This window comes from Somniosus microcephalus, chromosome 14 (genome assembly GCF_052327205.1).
Source record: "Somniosus microcephalus isolate GS21.2 chromosome 14, FLI_Smic_1.0, whole genome shotgun sequence".
NCBI classification, from domain to species: domain Eukaryota; kingdom Metazoa; phylum Chordata; class Chondrichthyes; order Squaliformes; family Somniosidae; genus Somniosus; species Somniosus microcephalus.
Window position 1 is genome coordinate 1720103 of NC_141000.1, and position 20060 is coordinate 1740162.

The window sequence follows — 20060 nt, forward strand, 5'->3', positions numbered from 1 at the left end:
TTTGTGATCTCTATCTGTAGGGGTTTGCGATCTCTATCTGTATGGTTTTGATCTCTATCTGTAAGGGTTTGTGATCTCTATCTGTAGGGGTTTGTGTTCTCTATCTGGAGGGGTTTGTGATCTCTATCTGTCCGGTTTGTGATCTCTATCTGTAGGGGTTTGTGATCTCTATCTGTAGGGGATTGTGATCTCTATCTGTAGGGGTTTGTGATCTCTATCTGTAGGGGTTTGCGATCTCTATCTGTGGGGGTTTGTGACCTCTATCTGTCGGGGTTTGTGATCTCTATCTGTAGGGGTTTGTGATCTTTATCTGTCGGGGTTTGTGATCTCTATCTGTAGGGTTTGTGATCTCTATCTGTCCGGTTTGTGATCTCTATCTGTCGGGGTTTGTGATCTCTATCTGTAGGGGTTTGTGATCTCTGTCTGTCCGGTTTGTGATCTCTATCTGTAGGGGTTTGTGATCTCTATCTGTAGGGGTTTGCGATCTCTATCTGTAGGTGTTTGTGATCTCTATCTGTAGGGGTTTGCGATCTCTATCTGTAGGGGTTTGTGATCTCTATCTGTAGGGGTTTGTGATCTCTATCTGTAGGGGTTTGTGATCTCTATCTGTAGGTGTTTGTGATCTCTATCTGTAGGGGTTTGTGATCTCTATCTGTAGGGGTTTGTGATCTCTATCTGTTGGGGTTCGTGATCTCTATCTGTAGGGGTTTGTGATGTCTATCTGTCCGGTTTGTGATCTCTATCTCTCCGGTTTGTGATCTCTATCTGTACGGTTTGTGTTCTCTTTCTGTAGGGGTTTGTGATCTCTATCTCTCCGGTTTGTGATCTCTATCTGTCCGGTTTGTGATCTCTCTCTGTAGGGGTTTGTGATCTCTCTCTGTTGGGGTTTGTGATCTCTATCTGTCCGGTTTGTGATCTCTATCTTTAGGGGTTTGTGATCTCTATCTGTAGGGGTTTGTGGTCTCTGTCTGTAGGGGTTTGTGAACTCTATCTGTAGGGGTTTGTGATCTCTATCTGTAGGGGTTTGTGATCTCTATCTGTCCGGTTTGTGATCTCTATCTTTAGGGGTTTGTGATCTCTATCTGTCCGGTTTGTGATCTCTTTCTGTCCGGTTTGTGATCTCTGTCTGTCCGGTTTGTGATCTCTATCTTTAGGGGTTTGTGATCTCTATCTGTCCAGTTTGTGATATCTGTCTGTAGGGGATTGTGATCTCTATCTGTCGGGGTTTCCGATCTCTATCTGTAGGGGTTTGTGACCTCTATCTCTCCGGTTTGTGATCTCTATCTGTAGGGGTTTGTGATCTCTATCTGTAGGGGTTTGTGATCTATATCTGTACGGTTTGTGATCTCTATCTGTAGGGGTTTGTGATCTCTATCTGTCAGGGTTTGTGATCTGTATCTGTCCGGTTTGTGATCTCTATCTGTAGAGGTTTGTGATCTCTATCTGTAGGGGCTTGTGATCTCTATCTCTCCGGTTTGTGATCTCTATCTGTAGGGGTTTGTGATCTCTATCTGTTGGGGTTTGTGAGCTTTATCTGTCCGTTTTGTCATCTCTATCTGTACGGTTTGTGATCTCTATCTGTTGGGGTTTGTGATCTCTATCTGTTGGGGTTTTTGATCTCTATCTGTCCGTTTTGTGATCTCTATCTGTACCGATTGTGATCTCTATCTGTAGGGGTTTGTGATCTCTATCTGTCCGGTTTGTGATCTCTATCTGTACGGATTGTGATCTCTATCTGTATGGATTGTGATCTCTATCTGTAGCGGTTTGTGATCTCTATCTGTGGGGGTTTGTGATCTCTATCTGTAGGGGTTTGTGATCTCTATCTGTAGGGGTTTGTGATCTCTATCTGTCCGGTTTGTGACCTCTATCTGTCCGGGTTGTGATCTGTATCTGTCCGGTTTGTCATCTTTATCTGTAGGGGTTTGTGATCTCTGTCTGTCCGGTTTGTGACCTCTATCTGTCTGGTTTGTGATCCCTATCTGTAGGGGTTTGTGATCTCTATCTGTAGGGGTTTGTGATCTCTATCTGTAGGGGTTTGTGATCTCTATCTGTCCGGTTTGTGACCTCTATCTGTCCGGCTTGTGATCTGTATCTGTCCGGTTTCTGATCTCTATCTGTAGGGGTTTGTGATCTCTATCTGTCCGGTTTGTGATCTCTATCTGTAGGGGTTTGTGATCTCTATCTGTCCGGTTTGTGATCTCTATCTGTAGGGGTTTGTGATCTCTATCTGTCTGGTTTCTCATCTCTATCTGTCGAGGTTTGTGATCTCTATCTGTCCGGATTGTTATCTCTATCTGTCGGGGTTTGTAATCTCTATCTGTAGGGGTTTGTGATCTCTACCTGTCGGGGTTTGTGATCTCTATCTGTAGGGGTTTGTGATCTCTATCTGTCCGGTTTGTGATCTCTGTCTGTAGGGGTTTGTGATCTCTAGCTGTCTGGTTTGTGTTCTCTATCTGTAAGGGTTTGTGATCTCTATCTGTAGGGGTTTGTGTTCTCTATCTGTAGGGGTTTGTGATCTCTATCTGTCCGGTTTGTGATCTCTATCTGTAGGGGTTTGTGATCTCTATCTGTAGGGGTTTGTGATCTCTATCTGTGGGGGTTTGTGATCTCTATCTGTAGGGGTTTGTGATCTCTATCTCTGGGGGTTTGTGATCTCTATCTGTCGCGGTTTGTGATCTCTATCTGTAGGGGTTGGTGATCTCTATCTGTCGGGGTTTTTGATCTCTATCTGTCGGGGTTTTTGATCTCTATCTGTCGGGGTTTGTGATCTCTATCTGTCCGGTTTGTGACTTCTATCTGTCCGGGTTGTGATCTGTATCTGTCCGGTTTGTGATCTCTATCTGTAGGGGTTTGTGATCTCCATCTGTAGGGGTTTGTGATCTCTATCTGTCCGGTTTGTGAACTCTATCTGTAGGGGTTTGTGATCTCTATCTGTAGAGGTTTGTGATCTCTATCTGTAGGAGTTTGTGATCTCTATCTCTCTGGTTTGTGATCTCTATCTGTCCGGTTTGTGATCTCTCTCTGTACGGTTTGTGATCTCTATCTGTTGGGGTTTGTGATCTCCAGCTGTAGGGGTTTGTGATCTCTATCTGTTGGGGCTTGTGATCTCTATCCGACCATTTTGTGATCTCTATCTGTACGGATTGTCATCTCTATCTGTAGGGGTTTGTGATCTCTATCTGCAGGGGATTATGATCTCTATCTGTCCGGTTTGTGATCTCTATCTGTCCGGGTTGTGATCTCTATCTGTGGGGGTTTGTGATCTCTATCTGTAGGGGTTTGTGATCTCTATCTGTGGGGGTTTGTGATCTCTATCTGTCGGGGTTTGTGATCTCTATCTGTAGGGGTTTGTGATCTCTATCTGTCGGGGTTTGTGATCTCTATCTGTCGGGGTTTCTGATCTCTATCTGTCGGGGTTTGTGATCTCTGTCTGTCCGTTTTGCGATCTCTATCTGTAGGGGTTTGTGATCTCTATCTGTCCGGTTTGTGATCTCTATCTTGTAGGCGTTTGTGATCTCCAGCTGTAGGGGTTTTTGATCTCTATCTGCCCGGTTTCTGATCTCTATCTGTAGGGGTTTGTGAACTCTATCTGTGGGGTTTGTAATCTCTATTTGTCGGGGTTTGTGATCTCTATCTGTAGGGGTTTGTGATCTCTATCTGTCCGGTTTGTGATCTCTATCTGTAGGGGTTTGTGATCTCTATCTGTAGGGGTTTGTGATCTCTATCTGTAGAGGTTTGTGATCTCTATCTGTAGAGGTTTGTGATCTCTATCTGTAGGGGCTTGTGATCTCTATCTCTCCGGTTTGTGATCTCTATCTGTAGGGGTTTTTGATCTCTATCTGTCCGGTTTGTGACCTTTATCTGTAGCGGTTTGTGATCTCTATCTGTAGAGGTTTGTGATCTCTATCTGTAGAGGTTTGTGATCTCTATCTGTAGGGGCTTGTGATCTCTATCTCTCCGGTTTGTGATCTCTATCTGTAGGGGTTTGTGATCTCTATCTGTAGGGGTTTGTGATCTCTATCTCTCCGGTTTGTGATCTCTATCTGTAGGGCTTTGTGATCTCTATCTCTCCGGTTTGTGATCTCTATCTGTTGGGGGTTGTTATCTCTATCTGTCCATTTTGTGATCCCTATCTGTACGGATTGTGATCTCTATCTGTAGGGGTTTGTGATCTCTATCTGTAGGGGTTTATGATCTCTATCTGTCCGGTTTGTGATCTGTATCTGTCCGGTTTGTGATCTCTATCTTTAGGGGTTTATGATCTCTATCTGTAGGGGTTTGTGATCTGTATCTGTAGGGGTTTGTGATCTCTATCTGTAGGGGTTTGTGATCTCTATCTGTAGGGGTTTGTGATCTCTATCTGTAGGGGTTTGCGATCTCTATCTTTAGGGGTTTGTGATCTCTATCTGTTGGGGTTTGTGATCTCTATCTGCCGGTTTGTGGTCTCTGTTTGTAGGGGTTTGTGATCTCTATCTGTAGGGGTTTGTGATCTCTATCTGTAGGGGTTTGTGATCTCTATCTGTGGGGGTTTGTGATCTCTGTCTGTAGGGGTTTGTGATCTCTATCTGTGGGGATTTGTGATCTCTCTGTCTGGTTTGTGATCTCTATCTGTAGGGGTTTGTGATCTCTATCTGTAGGGGTTTGTGATCTCTATCTCTCCCGTTTGTGATCTCTATCTGTAGGTGCTTGTGATCTCTATCTGTTGGGGTTTGTGATCTCAATCTGCCGGTTTGTGGTCTCTGTTTGTAGGGGTTTGTGATCTCTATCTGTAGGGGTTTGTGATCTCTATCTGTAGGGGTTTGTGATCTCTATCTGTGGGGGTTTGTGATCTCTGTCTGTAGGGGTTTGTGATCTCTATCTGTGGGGATTTGTGATCTCTCTGTCTGGTTTGTGATCTCTATCTGTAGGGGTTTATGATCTCTATCTGTAGGTGTTTGTGATCTCTATCTGTCCGGTTTGTGATCTCTATGTGTAGTGGTTTTGATCTCTATCTGTAGGGGTTTGTGACTTCTGTATGGTTTCTGTTCTCTGTCTGTTCGGGTTTGTGATCTCTATCTGTTGGGGTTTGCGATCTCTATCTGTAGGGGTTTGTAATCTCTATCTGTAGGGGTTTGTGATCTCTATCTTTAGCGGTTTGTGATCTCTACCTGTAGGGGTTTGTGATCTCTATCTGTAGCGGTTTGTGATCTCTATCTGTCCGGTTTGTGATCTCTATCTGTTGGGGTTTGCGATCTCTATCTGTATGGTTTTGATCTCTATCTGTAAGGGTTTGTGATCTCTATCTGTAGGGGTTTGTGTTCTCTATCTGGAGGGGTTTGTGATCTCTATCTGTCCGGTTTGTGATCTCTATCTGTAGGGGATTGTGATCTCTATCTGTAGGGGTTTGTGATCTCTATCTGTAGGGGTTTGCGATCCCTATCTGTGGGGGTTTGCGATCTCTATCTGTCGGGGTTTGTGATCTCTATCTGTAGGGGTTTGTGATCTTAATCTGTCGGGGTTTGTGATCTCTATCTGTAGGGTTTGTGATCTCTATCTGTCCGGTTTGTGATCTCTATCTGTCGGGGTTTGTGATCTCTATCTGTAGGGGTTTGTGATCTCTGTCTGTCCGGTTTGTGATCTCTATCTGTAGGGGTTTGTGATCTCTATCTGTAGGGGTTTGTGATCTCTATCTGTAGGGGTTTGTGATCTCTATCTGTAGGGGTTTGCGATCTCTATCTGTAGGTGTTTGCGATCTCTATCTGTAGGGGTTTGTGATCTCTATCTGTAGGGGTTTGTGATCTCTATCTGTAGGTGTTTGCGATCTCTATCTGTAGGGGTTTGTGATCTCTATCTGTAGCGGTTTGTGATCTCTACCTGTCCGGTTTGTGATCTCCATCTGTAGTGGTTTGTGATCTCTATCTGTAGGGGTTTGTGATCTCTATCTGTAGGGGTTTGTGATCTCTATCTGTTGGGGTTCGTGATCTCTATCTGTAGGGGTTTGTGATCTCTATCTGTAGGGGTTTGTGATCTCTATCTCTCCGGTTTGTGATCTGTATCTCTCCGGTTTGTGATCTCTATCTGTAGGAGTTTGTGATCTCTATCTCTCCGGTTTGTGATCTCTATCTGTACGGTTTGTGTTCTCTTTCTGTAGGGGTTTGTGATCTCTATCTATCCGGTTTGTGATCTCTCTCTGTAGGGGTTTGTGATCTCTATCTGTCCTGTTTGTGATCTCTATCTTTAGGGGTTTGTGATCTCTATCTGTAGGGGTTTGTGGTCTCTGTCTGTAGGGGTTTGTGAACTCTATCTGTAGGGGTTTGTGATCTCTATCTGTAGGGGTTTGTGATCTCTATCTGTCCGGTTTGTGATCTCTATCTTTAGGGGTTTGTGATCTCTATCTGTCCGGTTTGTGATCTCTTTCTGTCCGGTTTGTGATCTCTGTCTGTCCGGTTTGTGATCTCTATCTTTAGGGGTTTGTGATCTCTATCTGTCCAGTTTGTGATCTCTGTCTGTAGGGGATTGTGATCTCTACCTGTTGGGGTTTGTGATCTCTATCTGTCCGGTTTTTGATTTCTATCTGTCCGGTTTGTGATCTCTATCTGTCCGGTTTGTGATCTCTGTCTGTCCGGTTTGTGATCTCTATCTGTCCAGTTTGTGATCTCTATCTGTTGGGGTTTGTGATCTCTATCTGTCCGGTTTTTGATTTCTATCTGTCCGGTTTGTGGTCTCTGTCTGTTGGGGTTTCTGAAGGATGATGGATGGGGGTCTCGGAGCCCAGCAGCTGCCCACGTGGTTTGTGGTGGAGTTGGGAGAGACCGACCTGATCCTCCCGGCTCCACTTTGAGGATAAATTTCGTGTCCCCACCACTTAAAATGTCCTCCTTTAAAACAGGCAACCGCTTATATTGCTACAACATGAGAACCATATGCATTTGCATTCACATCAATTTTAAAGTTGCCCATTATTGTAGCTTAAGAGCTTTGTTTATTTTGGGCAGAAACAGTTGTGCTTACTCACTGGCTCGCACCGTGTTAAGGTGCACTGAATGCAAGAACAAACAAATAAATAACACCTGGTTAAAGTTCAATTATCCTTTGTGTGTTGAAACCCTTCTAATTGGTGTGGGGCTACAGTTTTAAACTGACTGCAGTTTAAATAAAACTCCAGGTCATAATAGAGCCACAGAGAAGGAACATTCTTGTTGATCACTGAAGTGGACATTTGCATGCAGGCGCCCGCTGTAAACGGTAGGGACTGTAGTTTACACATTACAGCCTGGAGTTTCCGCTAGGTAGCTCTGGTTTTCTTCGCCCAAAATTGGCCAAACCAGCGCTACAGTTCGAGAAATTTCAAACGTAAGTTATGTGCAGCAGAAATCAAGTTTCCGCGATCTTCTGCGCTGATTTAAAATACATGCCGCTGGTCGCAGCCCCGCCCATAAAACTGGCCAGACCGAATTAATCACCATGGCGAATTTACGCTCATTTCGCCCGTTTGAGGCCCTTCGAGGAGGCGCTATAAATTAAGCTTCTTTTTCGGCACAAGGACACTAATGGGCACCTTTTAAAAGTTTTTAAATATTAAAAAATATTTAATTCACTAAGAAACTAACTACTGTACACCAGTGAAATTAGTAAATGGTTCCCTGTAGTTTTTTAAAATTATTTTCAGTTTTTTAAAATCAGGTTATTCACAGATGGTGGACTGGACACTGATTAAAAATGCTTATTTTTTGTGATAAACCCAGTTTCAGCTGTATTAATAACACCGCACCAGGTTACCACTCTTAAGTAATCAAGGAATATTTTCTAATACAAAAAAAGATTACGTTCTAAAACGCTGCCCCGTTGTGCTGGTTCGCAGAAGAATTTACATTCAGCGATATGCGAATGAGTTTGAGGAGAAACCAGCGCGATTTGAGTGCGGTCGCTGTTTACGCTCAGTGCGGAGACTCTACCCTACCATTCTGGTGACGGCTCTTTATGGACTGCAAGCTCGGCCATATGTGGACCTGGGGTTGGATCCAGTATTTGCATATTCTCAGGGTGTTTCAGGCGCCAGCCCTGGACGCCTATATTTTTGCCGATACCAATATGGCGTGCGGCGCACTTCCAGCTCGTAATGAGCATTCACTTCCTGCTTTAGGCACCTGTTTATCACCCAATAAACGCGCACAGCACGACAAAATTGCTATGCCTGTATATTTAAGAATATGCAATCGTGGAAGCTTTTCAAATTTTAATGTGACTCATTCTGATACCATAAAAATGCATTCAAAGGAACTGAAAATAGAGAGCAGGTCTCAGTGCAGATAATATTTTTTTTTAATCACTTAAAAAATAGTAATAAAACACCAGAGAAATTATTTTATTTCTTGCTGCACCTAAAATTACATAGAATTACATCAGATATACGGCACAGAAACAGGCCAGTCGGCCCAACCAGTCCATGCCGGCATTTACGCTCCACTCGAGCCTCCTCCCGTCCCTCCTCATCTAACTCTATCAGCGTAACCCTCTATTCCCTTCTCCCTCTTAGGCTTATCCAGCCTCCCCTTAAATGCACCTATACTTTTCACTTCAACCACTCCCTGTGGTAGCGAGTTCCACATTCTCACCACCCTCTGAGGAAAGAAGTTCCTTCTGAATTCTCTATTTGATTTCTTGGTGACTATCTTATATTGATGGCCGCTAGTTTTGCTCTTCCCCACTAGTGGAAACATTCTCTCTGTGTCTACTCTATCAAAACCTTTTATAATGTTAATAACCTCTATTAGGTCACCCCTCAGCCTTGTCTTTTCAAGAGAAAAGAGACCCAGTCTGTCCATCCTTTCTTGATAGATATAACCTCGCATTTCTGGTATTATCCTTGTAAATCTTTTTTGCACCCTCTCCAGTGCCTCTATATCCTTTTTATAATATGGCGGCCAGAACTGTACACAGTACTCTAAGTGTGGTCTAACCAAGGTTCAATACAAGTTTAGCATAACTTCTCTACTTTTCAATTCAATCCCTCTAGACATAAACCCTAGTGCTTGGTTTGCTTTTTTATGGCCTTATTAACCTGCGTCACAACTTTTAGTGATTTGTGTATTTGTACTCCCAGATCCCTTTACTCCTCTACTCCATTTGGATCCTTACTTTCCAAGTAATGTGTGACCTCCTTATTTTTCTTACCAAAATGTACTATCCCACACTTATCTGTGTTGAAATTCATTTGCCAATTATATGCCCATTCTGCAAATTTATTAATATCTTCTTGTAATTTGTTGCAGTCCTCCCAATTTGGTGTCGTCTGCAAATTTAGAAATTGTGTTTTTGATTCCAAAGTCTAAATTGTTAACATAAATTGTGAACAGCAGTGGTCCCAGCACTGACCCTTGTGGAACACCACTACCCACCTTCTGCCACTGTGAATAGCTACCCTTTACTCCCACTCTCTAATTTCTCTCTTGAAGTCAGCTTGCTATACATTCTGCTACTTGTCCACTGACTCCATATGCTCTGGCCTTATTCATTAATCTATTATGTTCTACCTTATCAAAGGCCTTTTGGAAATCTAGATATATTACATCTACTACATCACCCTTGTCTACTCTTACTGTTACCTCTTCAAATAATTCAATAAGGTTGGTCAAGCAAAATTTTCCCTTTTGAAATCTATGTTGACTACTCATTTTTATATTTTTGGTTTCTAGATGTTTTTCTATGTTCTCCTTTAGTAGGGATTCCACTATTTTCCCTATTACTGATGTTAAGCTGACTGGTCTATCATTCCCTGGACATGTTCTATCTTCCTTCTTAAATATAAGTGTTTCATTAGCTACCCACCAGTCCTCTGGCACTACACCTTTTTCTAACAAATTACTAAATATGCATAATAGTGCCTCTGCTATCTCTTCCCTAGATTCTTTCAAAATGCATGGATGTAATCCATCCGGACCAGGGGTTTCATCCTCTTTGAGTTTGAATAGTTTATTTAATATTTCTCCCCTTTTTATTTTAAATGCGGTTATATCATTTCTAATCTTATCTTCTGATGACTTGTCCATCCGATCGGTAAAATAATTATTTAATATTTCTGCCATTTCACTATTGCTGCCTGTGATTTTATCCTGTCCGACCCATAGTAGCCCTATTCCCATCCCGACTTCCTTTTTTTATTTATGTGCCTGTAAAATATTTTACTATTTTGTTTTATGTTCCTTGATTGTTTAATTTCATAGTTCCTCTTTGCCTTCCTAATTTTTTTTTGACTTCTCTCCCAGTCTCTTCATATTCTCTCTTGTCGTGCCCCGCTGTTGATGTACTTACTGTAGTCTGTGTCTTTCCTTACCCTCAATTGTTCCCTTAAGTCTTTATTCATCCAAGGTGGCTCATTAGTGTTTAGTTTGTTCCTGTTTTTTAGTGGAATATACTTTTCCTGGGCTCTGTTGAACATTGTTTGAAATGTTTCCCATTGGTGTTCTATATCATTATGTGCTAATATTGTTGTCCATTTTATTTTCACAAGTTCTATTCACAGTCCCTCAAAATTAGCTTTTCTCCAATCTATTACCCTGACCTTTGTCATGCTCATGTCTTTCTCAATTATTATACCAAAACCGTATTATATTATGGTCACTATTGCCTAGATGCCCATGGCCTATAGGTGTCTGAGGCCTGTGTCCTGTAGGTGTCTGAGGCCTGTGGCCTGTAGGTGTTTGAGGCCTGTTGATAAACATAAGAACATAAGAACATAAGAAATAGGAGCAGGAGTAGGCCAATCGGCCCCTCGAGCCTGCTCCGCCATTCAATAAGATCATGGCTGATCTGATCCTAACCGCCAATCCACTATCACAAAACCATCTCCTGAATCTAACAGAATTAGACACATGAAATAGGAGCAGGATCAGGCTACACGGCCCCTGGGCCCGCTCCGCTACCCACAGGGCCATGACCGATCCAAACCTAGACTCATGTCCAAATTCCTGCCCACTCCCCGTAACCCTTAATTCCCTTTACTTCTTGGAAACTGTCTATTTCTGTTTTAAATTTATGTAATGATGTAGCTTCTACAGCTTTTTGGGGCAGCATATTCCATGGACCTACCACCCTCTGAGTGAAGTAGTTCCTCCTCATCTCAGTTTTGAAAGAGCAGCCCCTTATTCTAAGATTATGCCCCCTAGTTCTAGTTTCACCCATCATCGGGAACATCCCCCCCGCATCCACCCGATCCAACCCCTTCACAATCTTATATGTTTCAATAAGATCGCCTCTCATTCTTCTGAACTCCAATGAGTAGAGTCCCAATCTACTCAACCTCTCCTCATATGTCCATCCCCTCATCCCCGGGATTAACCGAGTGAACCTTCTTTGTACTGACTCGAGAGCAAGTATGTCCTTTCTTAAGTATGGACACCAAAACTGTATGCAGTATTCCAGGTGCGGTCTCACCAATACCTTGTACAACTGAAGCAATACCTCCCTATTTTTATATTTTATCCCCCTAGCAATGAAAGCCAACATTCCATTGGCCTTCTTAATCACTTGCTGCACCTGCATACTAACCTTTTGAGTTTCGTGCACCAGGACCCCCAGATCCCTTTGTACTTCAGTACTTTCCAGTTTCTTGCCATTAAGATAATAACTTGCTCTACGATTTTTCCTGCCAAAGTGCATAACCTCACACTTTCCAGTATTGTATTCCATCTGCCAAATCTCTGCCCACTTACTTAGCCTGTCTATGTCCCCTTGCAGGTTTTTTATGTCCTCCTCACTCACTACTTTCCCTCCCATCTTAGTATCATCTGCAAACTTTGATATGTTACACTCGGTCCCCTCCTCCAAATCGTTAATATAGATTGTAAAGAGTTGGGGACCCAGCACTGACCCCTGCGGAACACCACTAGTTACTGATTGCCAGTCTGAGAATGAACCATTTATCCCAACTCTCTGCCTTCTGTTAGATAGCCAATCCTCTATCCATGCCAGAATATTACCCCCAATCCCGTGATTTTTTATCTTAAGCAATAATCTTTTGTGTGGCACCTTGTCAAATGCCTTTTGGAAGTCTAAATACACTACGTCCACTGGTTCCCCTTTATCCACCCTATATGTTACTTCCTCAAAGAACTCCAGCAAATTTGTCAAACATGACTTCCCCTTCATAAAACCATGCTGACTTTGTCCTATTAAATTATGATTATCCAAATGTCCTGCTACTGTCTCCTTAATAATGGACTCCAAAATTTTACCTACCACAGATGTTAGGCTAACCGGTCTATAGTTTCCAGCCTTCTGTCTACTACCCTTTTTAAATAAGGGTGTTACATTAGCAGTTTTCCAGTCTGCCGGGACCTTTGCCGAGTCCAGGGAGTTTTGGAAAATTATTACCAATGCATCCACAATCCCTACCGCCACTTCCCTCAAGACCCTAGGATGTAAGCCATCAGGTCCAGGTGATTTATCTGCCTTGAGTCCCATTATTTTACCGAGTACCACTTCCTTAGTGATTTTGATCGTGTTTAGCTCCTCCCCCCCCTTTAGCCCCCTGTTTGTCCAGTGTTGGGATATTCTTAGTGTCTTCTACTGTAAAGACTGATATAAAATACTCATTCAGTGTTTTTGCCATCTCCATATTTCCCACCATTAATTTCCCGGTCTAATCCTCTAAGGGACCAACATTTACTTTAGCCACCCTTTTTCTTTTTATATAACTATAAAAACTCTTACTATCTGTTTTTATATTTTTTGCTAATTTACTTTCATAATCTATCTTCCCTTTCTTAATCAATCTTTTTGTTATTTTTTGCTGTCTTTTAAAATTTTCCCAATCCTCTATCCTCCCACTAGATTTGGCTACCTTATATGCCCTTGTTTTTAGTCGAATACTATCCTTAATTTCTTTACTTAGCCACGGATGGCTGTCTTTTCTTTTACACCTTTTTCTTCTCAGTGGAATATATATTTTTTGGAAGTTGTAAAATAACTCCTCAAATGTACACCACTGATCATGTATCGTCTTACCCTTTAATCTATTTTCCCAATCCACTCTACTCAATTCCGCTCTCATACCTTCATAGTCTCCTTTATTCAAGCTTAGCATGCTTGTTTGAGATCCAACCTTTTCACACCCTCTAATTTAATATGGAATTCAACCATGTTATGGTCACTCATTCCAAGGGGATCCTTTACTAGGACATTTTTAATTAATCCTGTCTCGTTACACAGGACCAGATCTAAGGTTGCTTGCCCCCTGGTCGGTTCAGTTACATACTGCTCAAGAAACCCATCCCGAATACACTCAATGAACTCATCCTCAAGGCAGCCCTGCCCAATTTGATTTGTCCAATCAATATGATAGTTAAAATCCCCCATAATTATCAATGTTCCTTTATTACAAGCCTCAACTATTTCCTGATTGAGGCCTGTGGCCTGTAGGTGTTTGAGGCCTGTGTCCTGTAGGTGTCTGAGGCCTGTGACCTGTAGGTGTCTGAGGCCTGTGACCTGTAGGTGTTTGAGGCTCGTGTCCTGTAGGTGTTTGAGGCCTGTGGCCTGTTGGTGTTTGAGGCCTGTGGCCTGTAGGTGTTTGAGGCCTGTGGCCTGTAGGTGTTTGAGGCCTGTGGCCTGTAGGTGTTTGAGGCCTGTGGCCTGTAGGTGTTTGAGGCCTGTGGCCTGTAGGTGTTTGAGGCCTGTGGCCTGTAGGTGTTTGAGGCCTGTGGCTTGTAGGTGTTTGAGGCCTGTGGCCTGTAGGTGTTTGAGGCCCGTGGCCTGTAGATGTTTGAGGCCTGTGGCCTGTAGGTGTTTGAGGTTGTGGTCATCTGTGTGCACTGCAGTTCTCTGATAATGAATGTGGAAAATATACATAATTATCCCAGTGTATGGGATTGCCATTGGAGAATTAAATGTAAGTATAAATTCAATTTTGAGAGTCACAGCACACAGAGTAAAAGCTGACAATTTGTTCGGATGTTGGCCCAGATTTTCCTGAAAACCTGTGCCATACTAAAGGTGCATCTATGCCATACTCCATTATTCTGGAGTAGATTTTACAGGAATTTATGGCATAAATATTGCTCCGTTTGTGATTGGCCACCAAGCTCGCTGCAACGTGTTCTAATTGGAAATGGAGAAAGTTATCAACAGAGATTACGATGCACAGAACCAATCTCTCACTGTGACAAGAAAATCTGGGCCAGTGGTTCACATTTGTCTCAATGTCAACGCTGAGTGCTGTTAACTGTGTCAGTACAAAGCCCAGGGTCCGCTCAGCAGAGGAGTTGACATTTGTGAGTCGAACACAGTGTGTTAAAAAAAGAAAGACTTGCATTTATATAGTGCCTTTCATGACCTGAAGACGTCTCAAAGCGCTTTCCAGCCAAAGTACTTTTGAAGTGTAGTCACTGTTGTAATGTGGGAAACACGGCAGCCAATTTGCGCACAGCAAGCTCCCACAAACAGCAATGTGATGATGACCAGATTATCGTTTTTTTTATATCGATTGATGGATAAATATTGGCCGGGACACTGGGGAGAACTCCCCTGCTCTTCTTTGAATAGTGCCATGGGATCTTTTACATCCACCTGAGAGCGCAGACGGGGCCTCGGTTTAATGTCTCATCCGAAAGACGGCACCTCTGACAGTGCGGCACTCCCTCAGCACTGCACTGGAGTGTCAGCCTAGATTTTGTGCTCAAGTCTCTGGAGTGCGACTTGAACCAGAGGCGAGAGTGCTGCCCACTGAGCCACGGCTGACACACGAGCAGCCAGTATCGGTTTGACTAACATCTACGACAGGTCTTTCACCAAACAGTGACGATCTCCCGTACAAATGTTATGTGACTGTAAGTGTAGGGAACCACCTGTGTAATGTTTCTGCGATCCTGAGTTGTCGGAAGGCCTGAATGCAGCTCACTGCACCAAAGAAAAATTGAATGCTCAATCTTGTGACACCTTGGACCACAGAATAAAGAGAATTCTAAAAGCAGCGTGTTGACATGTGGAGTAAAATAGCAAACACTGGGGGCAGTCACCATGGTGTTTAGGACAGTATTACGCAGGTGTCCTGGAGCGAAGGCCTGGTGTTAATGGGGTAGTAACGGCCATTTTGAAAGGGGCCTACCGCCAGGCGTCCAAAGCACCCGCCTGTTTGAGGCGATGGGCCCCTTTTAATATAGAAATCGGGGTGCTAGGATGTAAATAGGACCCCAATTGCCATTTTTGTTTGGAACTCTGATCAGTTCCACAGCGATGGAATCGAAGAGGCCCAGCCAAAGGTAAGTGTCAAATTCTTTTTGTGGGCAATATTAGCACTCCTGGGCTCAGGATTTATCAGATGATTACAAAATTAATCTGGGCCGCTGCTGCCCTTTGATTCCCAGCTGTTTGGCTTCCCAATTTAAGAGAGGCTGGGGCCTCAAAATCGTGTGGGGGAGAGTGGGGGGTCTCTTCACCCTGGAACGGGCGGCCAAAGGTCAAAGTCAGCCCCGGTTTGTTTGATGTAGACATGGCAGGGGCCGAGCCGCGCACAGGGAACAGCTGCGTCAAGTTTGAGAGGTACGAAGCTGGGCCTGTGCATATTCCTAAGTGAAGGCTGTAGGAAAGGGCCTGGTGGTTAGGGTTTGCAGGGTACTTGAGGATCAGCTCCAGATCTTGCCTTGCAATAAGCAGCTTTCTGGGCTGGTGGTAGCTTTTGATGCTCTGATTTTAATCAAAGCCTTTCTGTCTCCCTTTTCTCAGGGCACGGACTGTATGGCATGTTTGAAATGCTCTCGTCGTGGAGGGAGACCATGGAGGATCAGCATGTGAAGGAGAGGATTGCCAGTGTGTATGCTGATACTATGCTGCCCATTACACTCACCACTGCTATGTACATGGTGACGTTTGGCATTGGTGCCAGCCCCTTCACCAATATAGAAGCAGTGAAGGAGTTCTGTGTTAACACGTGCATATCAGTGCTTTTTAACTACCTCTACCTGATAGCATTCTATGGCTCCAATCTGGTCTTCACTGGTTACTTGGAAAATAATTACCAGCACAGTATCTTTTGCAGAAAGGTGCCAAAACCAGATGATCTCCAAGGTAAACCCGCCTGGTACAGGTTTATCATGATGTCCAAATTTAGTGAGGAGGCAGCGGCTCCAAGTGACGCGAGCACCTATGAAAATCATTTCCTGCTTTGGTTTCTGAAGCAGTATTATTGCGACTGGATTACAAACACTTACGTCAAGCCCTTTGTGGTTCTGTTTTATCTCGTTTATATCTCCTTTGCCTTAATGGGCTACCTGCAGGTCAGTGAAGGGTTGGACCTCAGTAACGTGGTGGCGACTGAGTCTCGCACCGTCTCATACAGCACCGTCCAGCAGAGGTACTTCACCAGCTACAGCCCCGTGATTGGCTTTTATATTTATGAACCGATAGAGTATTGGAACGCCAGTGTTCAGGAGGATTTGTTGGAAATCACTGAGGGCTTTGTCAGAATATCTTGGTTTGAAACATATTTAAATTACCTTAAAAAATTGAATGTTACCGCTGCAGTGTCCAGAAACTACTTCCTAGAAACCCTGCGGAATTCCTTCCTAAAGACTCCACAGTACACCCAATTCTTGGATGATATCATACTGGTGAGGAAAGCCAACAGTGAGCTGGAGGTGGTCGCTTCACGCATGTATCTGGTGGCCAAGACAGCAGAGAACACCAGAGAAGAGATTTATGATCTGCTGGAGACACTGAGGAAACTTTCTCTGACGTACAAAGTGAAGTTTATGATTTTCAACCCTTCCTTTATCTACATGGATCGGTATGCTTCGTCCGTGGGAGCGCCCTTGCAGAACTCGTGCATCAGTGCGCTGTTTGTCCTCTTCTTCTCTGCGTTCCTGGTGGCGGACTCACTGGTGAATGTCTGGCTGACCCTGACTGTGGCCTCGGTGGAGTTTGGAGTTATCGGCTTCATGACACTGTGGGAAGTGGAACTAGACTGTATCTCTGTCCTCTGCTTAATTTATGGGATAAACTACACCATCGACAACTGTGCACCACTCATATCTACATTTGTCTTGGGCAAAGACCTAACAAGGACGAAGTGGGTTAAAAATGCTTTGGAACTGCATGGAGTGGCCATTTTGCAGAGCAACTTTTGTTACATGGTCGGTCTAATCCCACTAACTTCCGTGCCTTCTAACCTGATCTGCACACTATTCAGGTGTCTGTTTCTAATAGCGCTTTTCACCTTTCTCCACTGCGTTGCCATTTTACCTGTGATCCTGACCTTTGCGCCGCCCTCTAAGATGCGGGCGGAAAGGAAAAGCCCCAACGAGCACCAGGAGATCGAGTGCATGGAGATGGTGGACCTGGACGGCACACGGGTGGTTGACCACATCACCTCGGTCTGATGGACACGTACAGCCAGGCGATGCGAAGAGAGAGAGGGTGAACATGTGAAAGAGTAGGTGGGATGGGGGAAAATGGGCCGACTGAATACAGCTTTGTGGGGCGGGGGTGCGGGAGATGGGGGAAGGGAGAGTGAAAAATATCAGCGAGAAAAAGAACTTGGCACCTACCGGTATTTGTACATCGAGCCTACAAGACAGAAAAAGGCCATTCAGCCCAGCTGCTCCACAAGGGCCTCTTCCCACCCTGCTTCATCTCACCCCATCAACATATCCTTCTATTCCTTTCTCCCTCATGTGTTTATCCAGCTTCCCCTTAAATGCATCCATGTTATTCGCCTCAACCACTCCCTGTGGTAGCGAGTTCCACATTCTCACCACTCTCTGGGTAAAGAAGTTCCTCCTGAATTCCCTATTGGATTTATTAGTGACTATCTTATATTGATGGCCCCTAGTTTTGGTCTCCCTCACAAGTGGAAACATTTTCTCTACGTCTACCCTATCGAACCCCTTCATCATTTAGCCTATACTGAGCCACCCAGGGTAATAAGGTTAGCGGGTGGGTTATGCTCAGCATCCAAGGACACTCTAAGGATGGATCGGGGGAACTGCAAGCATTAGCTGATTCATCTGCTCATTTTCACGTTGCTGAACTTGGGGTGAGGTCTTTCCAAGTGAGAGCGGGATGATCTTGTGCCGATATTGGTCCTGATACACTAGCTGCTATCTACACCATTACAATCCTTCGGGTAGGCAAGTTTGAATATCACTTTTGAACTTGGGAACCACAAGATGCTGGGGAAGAACCACATGTCCGATTTTTTGGCCTCTCCTGGAGTATTTCTTTAATTAGTTGAATAATTCTAAGATTAAAAGCGTTGATTGGCCTTTGCTAGATTTCAGGTTCACCTGATAAGGTTGGGCATCACTCTCCACAGTAAGACACCGTGTCATTCTCAAGGGGCTTTTTACTCATTGCGTTTATCTCTGAGAATTTGTTTTTAAAGATCCAATAGATTATTCTAGGAAACCCTCGTCCCACTGGCACCCAATACCGTTACAGATCAACGACCGAGAACAACCCAGAGTAAACAGAACCATGAACTAGCTCTGATTTATTTTGCAGAAGTACAGAAAAAATTCAATTTCCAGTCCGCTCCTTGAATATCATAGAATCCTAGAATCTCACAGCACAGAAGGAGGCCATTCGGCCCATCGTGCCTGTGCCGGCTCTTTGAAGAGCTCTCCAGTTAGTCCCACTCCCCCCTGCTCTTCCCCCATAGCCCTGCAAATCTTTCCCCTTCACGTATTTCTCCAATTCCCTTTTGAAAGTTACTATTGAATCTGCTTCCACCGCCCTTTCAGGCAGCGCATTCCAGAGCACAACAACTCGCTGCGTAAAACAATTTCTCCTCATCTCCCCTCTGGTTCTTTTGCCAATTCATGATCTTCGATCAGTGTGCTCTAGTTACCGACCCTCCTGCCACTGGTAACAGCTTCTCCTTATTTACTCTATCAAATGTAATATAGAGTTTAAAATGCCCAGAACACACCCAGTGTTCGACACATTCCAATTCAAGCTTTGTCAATTGACCTTCTGCTGAGGAACTGACCCTCCGAGTACAATCGGAGATTCCCGGTCATCCAGTATCATGCCGTGACTGCCCCGAAACCTGGCCCCAGGTCCCTCTCCTGTACATTCAGCTGACAGACACTTGGATGGACTGTGAACCGAATGGGACACTTGCTGTATTGCTAAGCACTCAGGGTTACAAACAAAGCGATTGGATGCAGTCTCAGTCTGATGATTTACCAGCTGCACACAAGATGATTCCCCCATGAAATGTCATCACAGGAGGCAGGCAGTCAAACTTCAAACAGTTTATCAATCAAATTAAGTCATTCACTAAACGTAACTTACCTCATTATCCTGCACATGACTACAAGCACATCTTGAGGAGCTAGGGATATTGTTTTGGATTTGAGTCAGTTAACAGATTGAGGAGAAATAACAAGAGAATGCTCCGTCCCAATATACAGATCCTCCGATTTGGCACAACTCTCATTTAGATACTGTTTTTGTTAAACCGATTGGCAAGGAATCCTTCTGTTAGTCGTTGCAAATTGTGTTTAGTTGGCACAGATCATGAACAAAGCACGGCTTGTAATTACTGCTAAATGTTGCACACTTGCCTCCTAAACAATCTGCTGAACCTGTTTACCAGAGAGTAAAGGTGAATGATGTACAAAATGCTGCTCGGGGTTTACAGGATGACTATTGCACGTTAAAGAATTGTCCATATAAACAGGTAGGTCAGTTTCTACACACAAATGGTGTTCACACCATTCGTCTGTAAATGTGTAACTGTATGTACTGTATCTTTCTCAAGGCGCTACCAGACTGGTTATGCATCGAGCATATTTTGATGACCTGCAGCAATCTGTGAACCCCTTACCTTAAGTCCATTCAGAAATTCAGACACTTGTTCGAATGATTTATCATACTGTGTCCAAACACATTCATTCCTGGTCTTAACTAACACAAGGTGATTCCCTCAGGGTGAACTACTGGAAACTTTGTGGTGTCATTTCAAGGTTCAAATGTAATCAGGACGTTTAAAACATACCAATAACATATATCGCTTCCTCTCAAACTTCCACATCATAAACGCATTTAGGGGATTTCACACTTTTATTTCTATTTTGGTGATA

The 20060-nt window shown here is 43.8% G+C and overlaps 1 protein-coding gene across 3 annotated transcripts in view; it reads left to right on the forward strand.

Moving 5' to 3' along the window:
* ptchd1 (patched domain containing 1) overlaps window positions 1–20060 on the forward strand; it is a 78637-nt gene that overhangs the window by 39798 nt on the left and 18779 nt on the right. For all 3 annotated transcript variants that reach the window (XM_086006107.1, XM_086006108.1, XM_086006109.1), the window contains exon 3: window positions 15700–17404. In XM_086006107.1, the coding sequence (XP_085862233.1) occupies window positions 15700–17351 (1652 nt within the window). In that variant the 3' untranslated portion in view covers window positions 17352–17404. The remainder of the gene's footprint in view (window positions 1–15699; window positions 17405–20060) is intronic.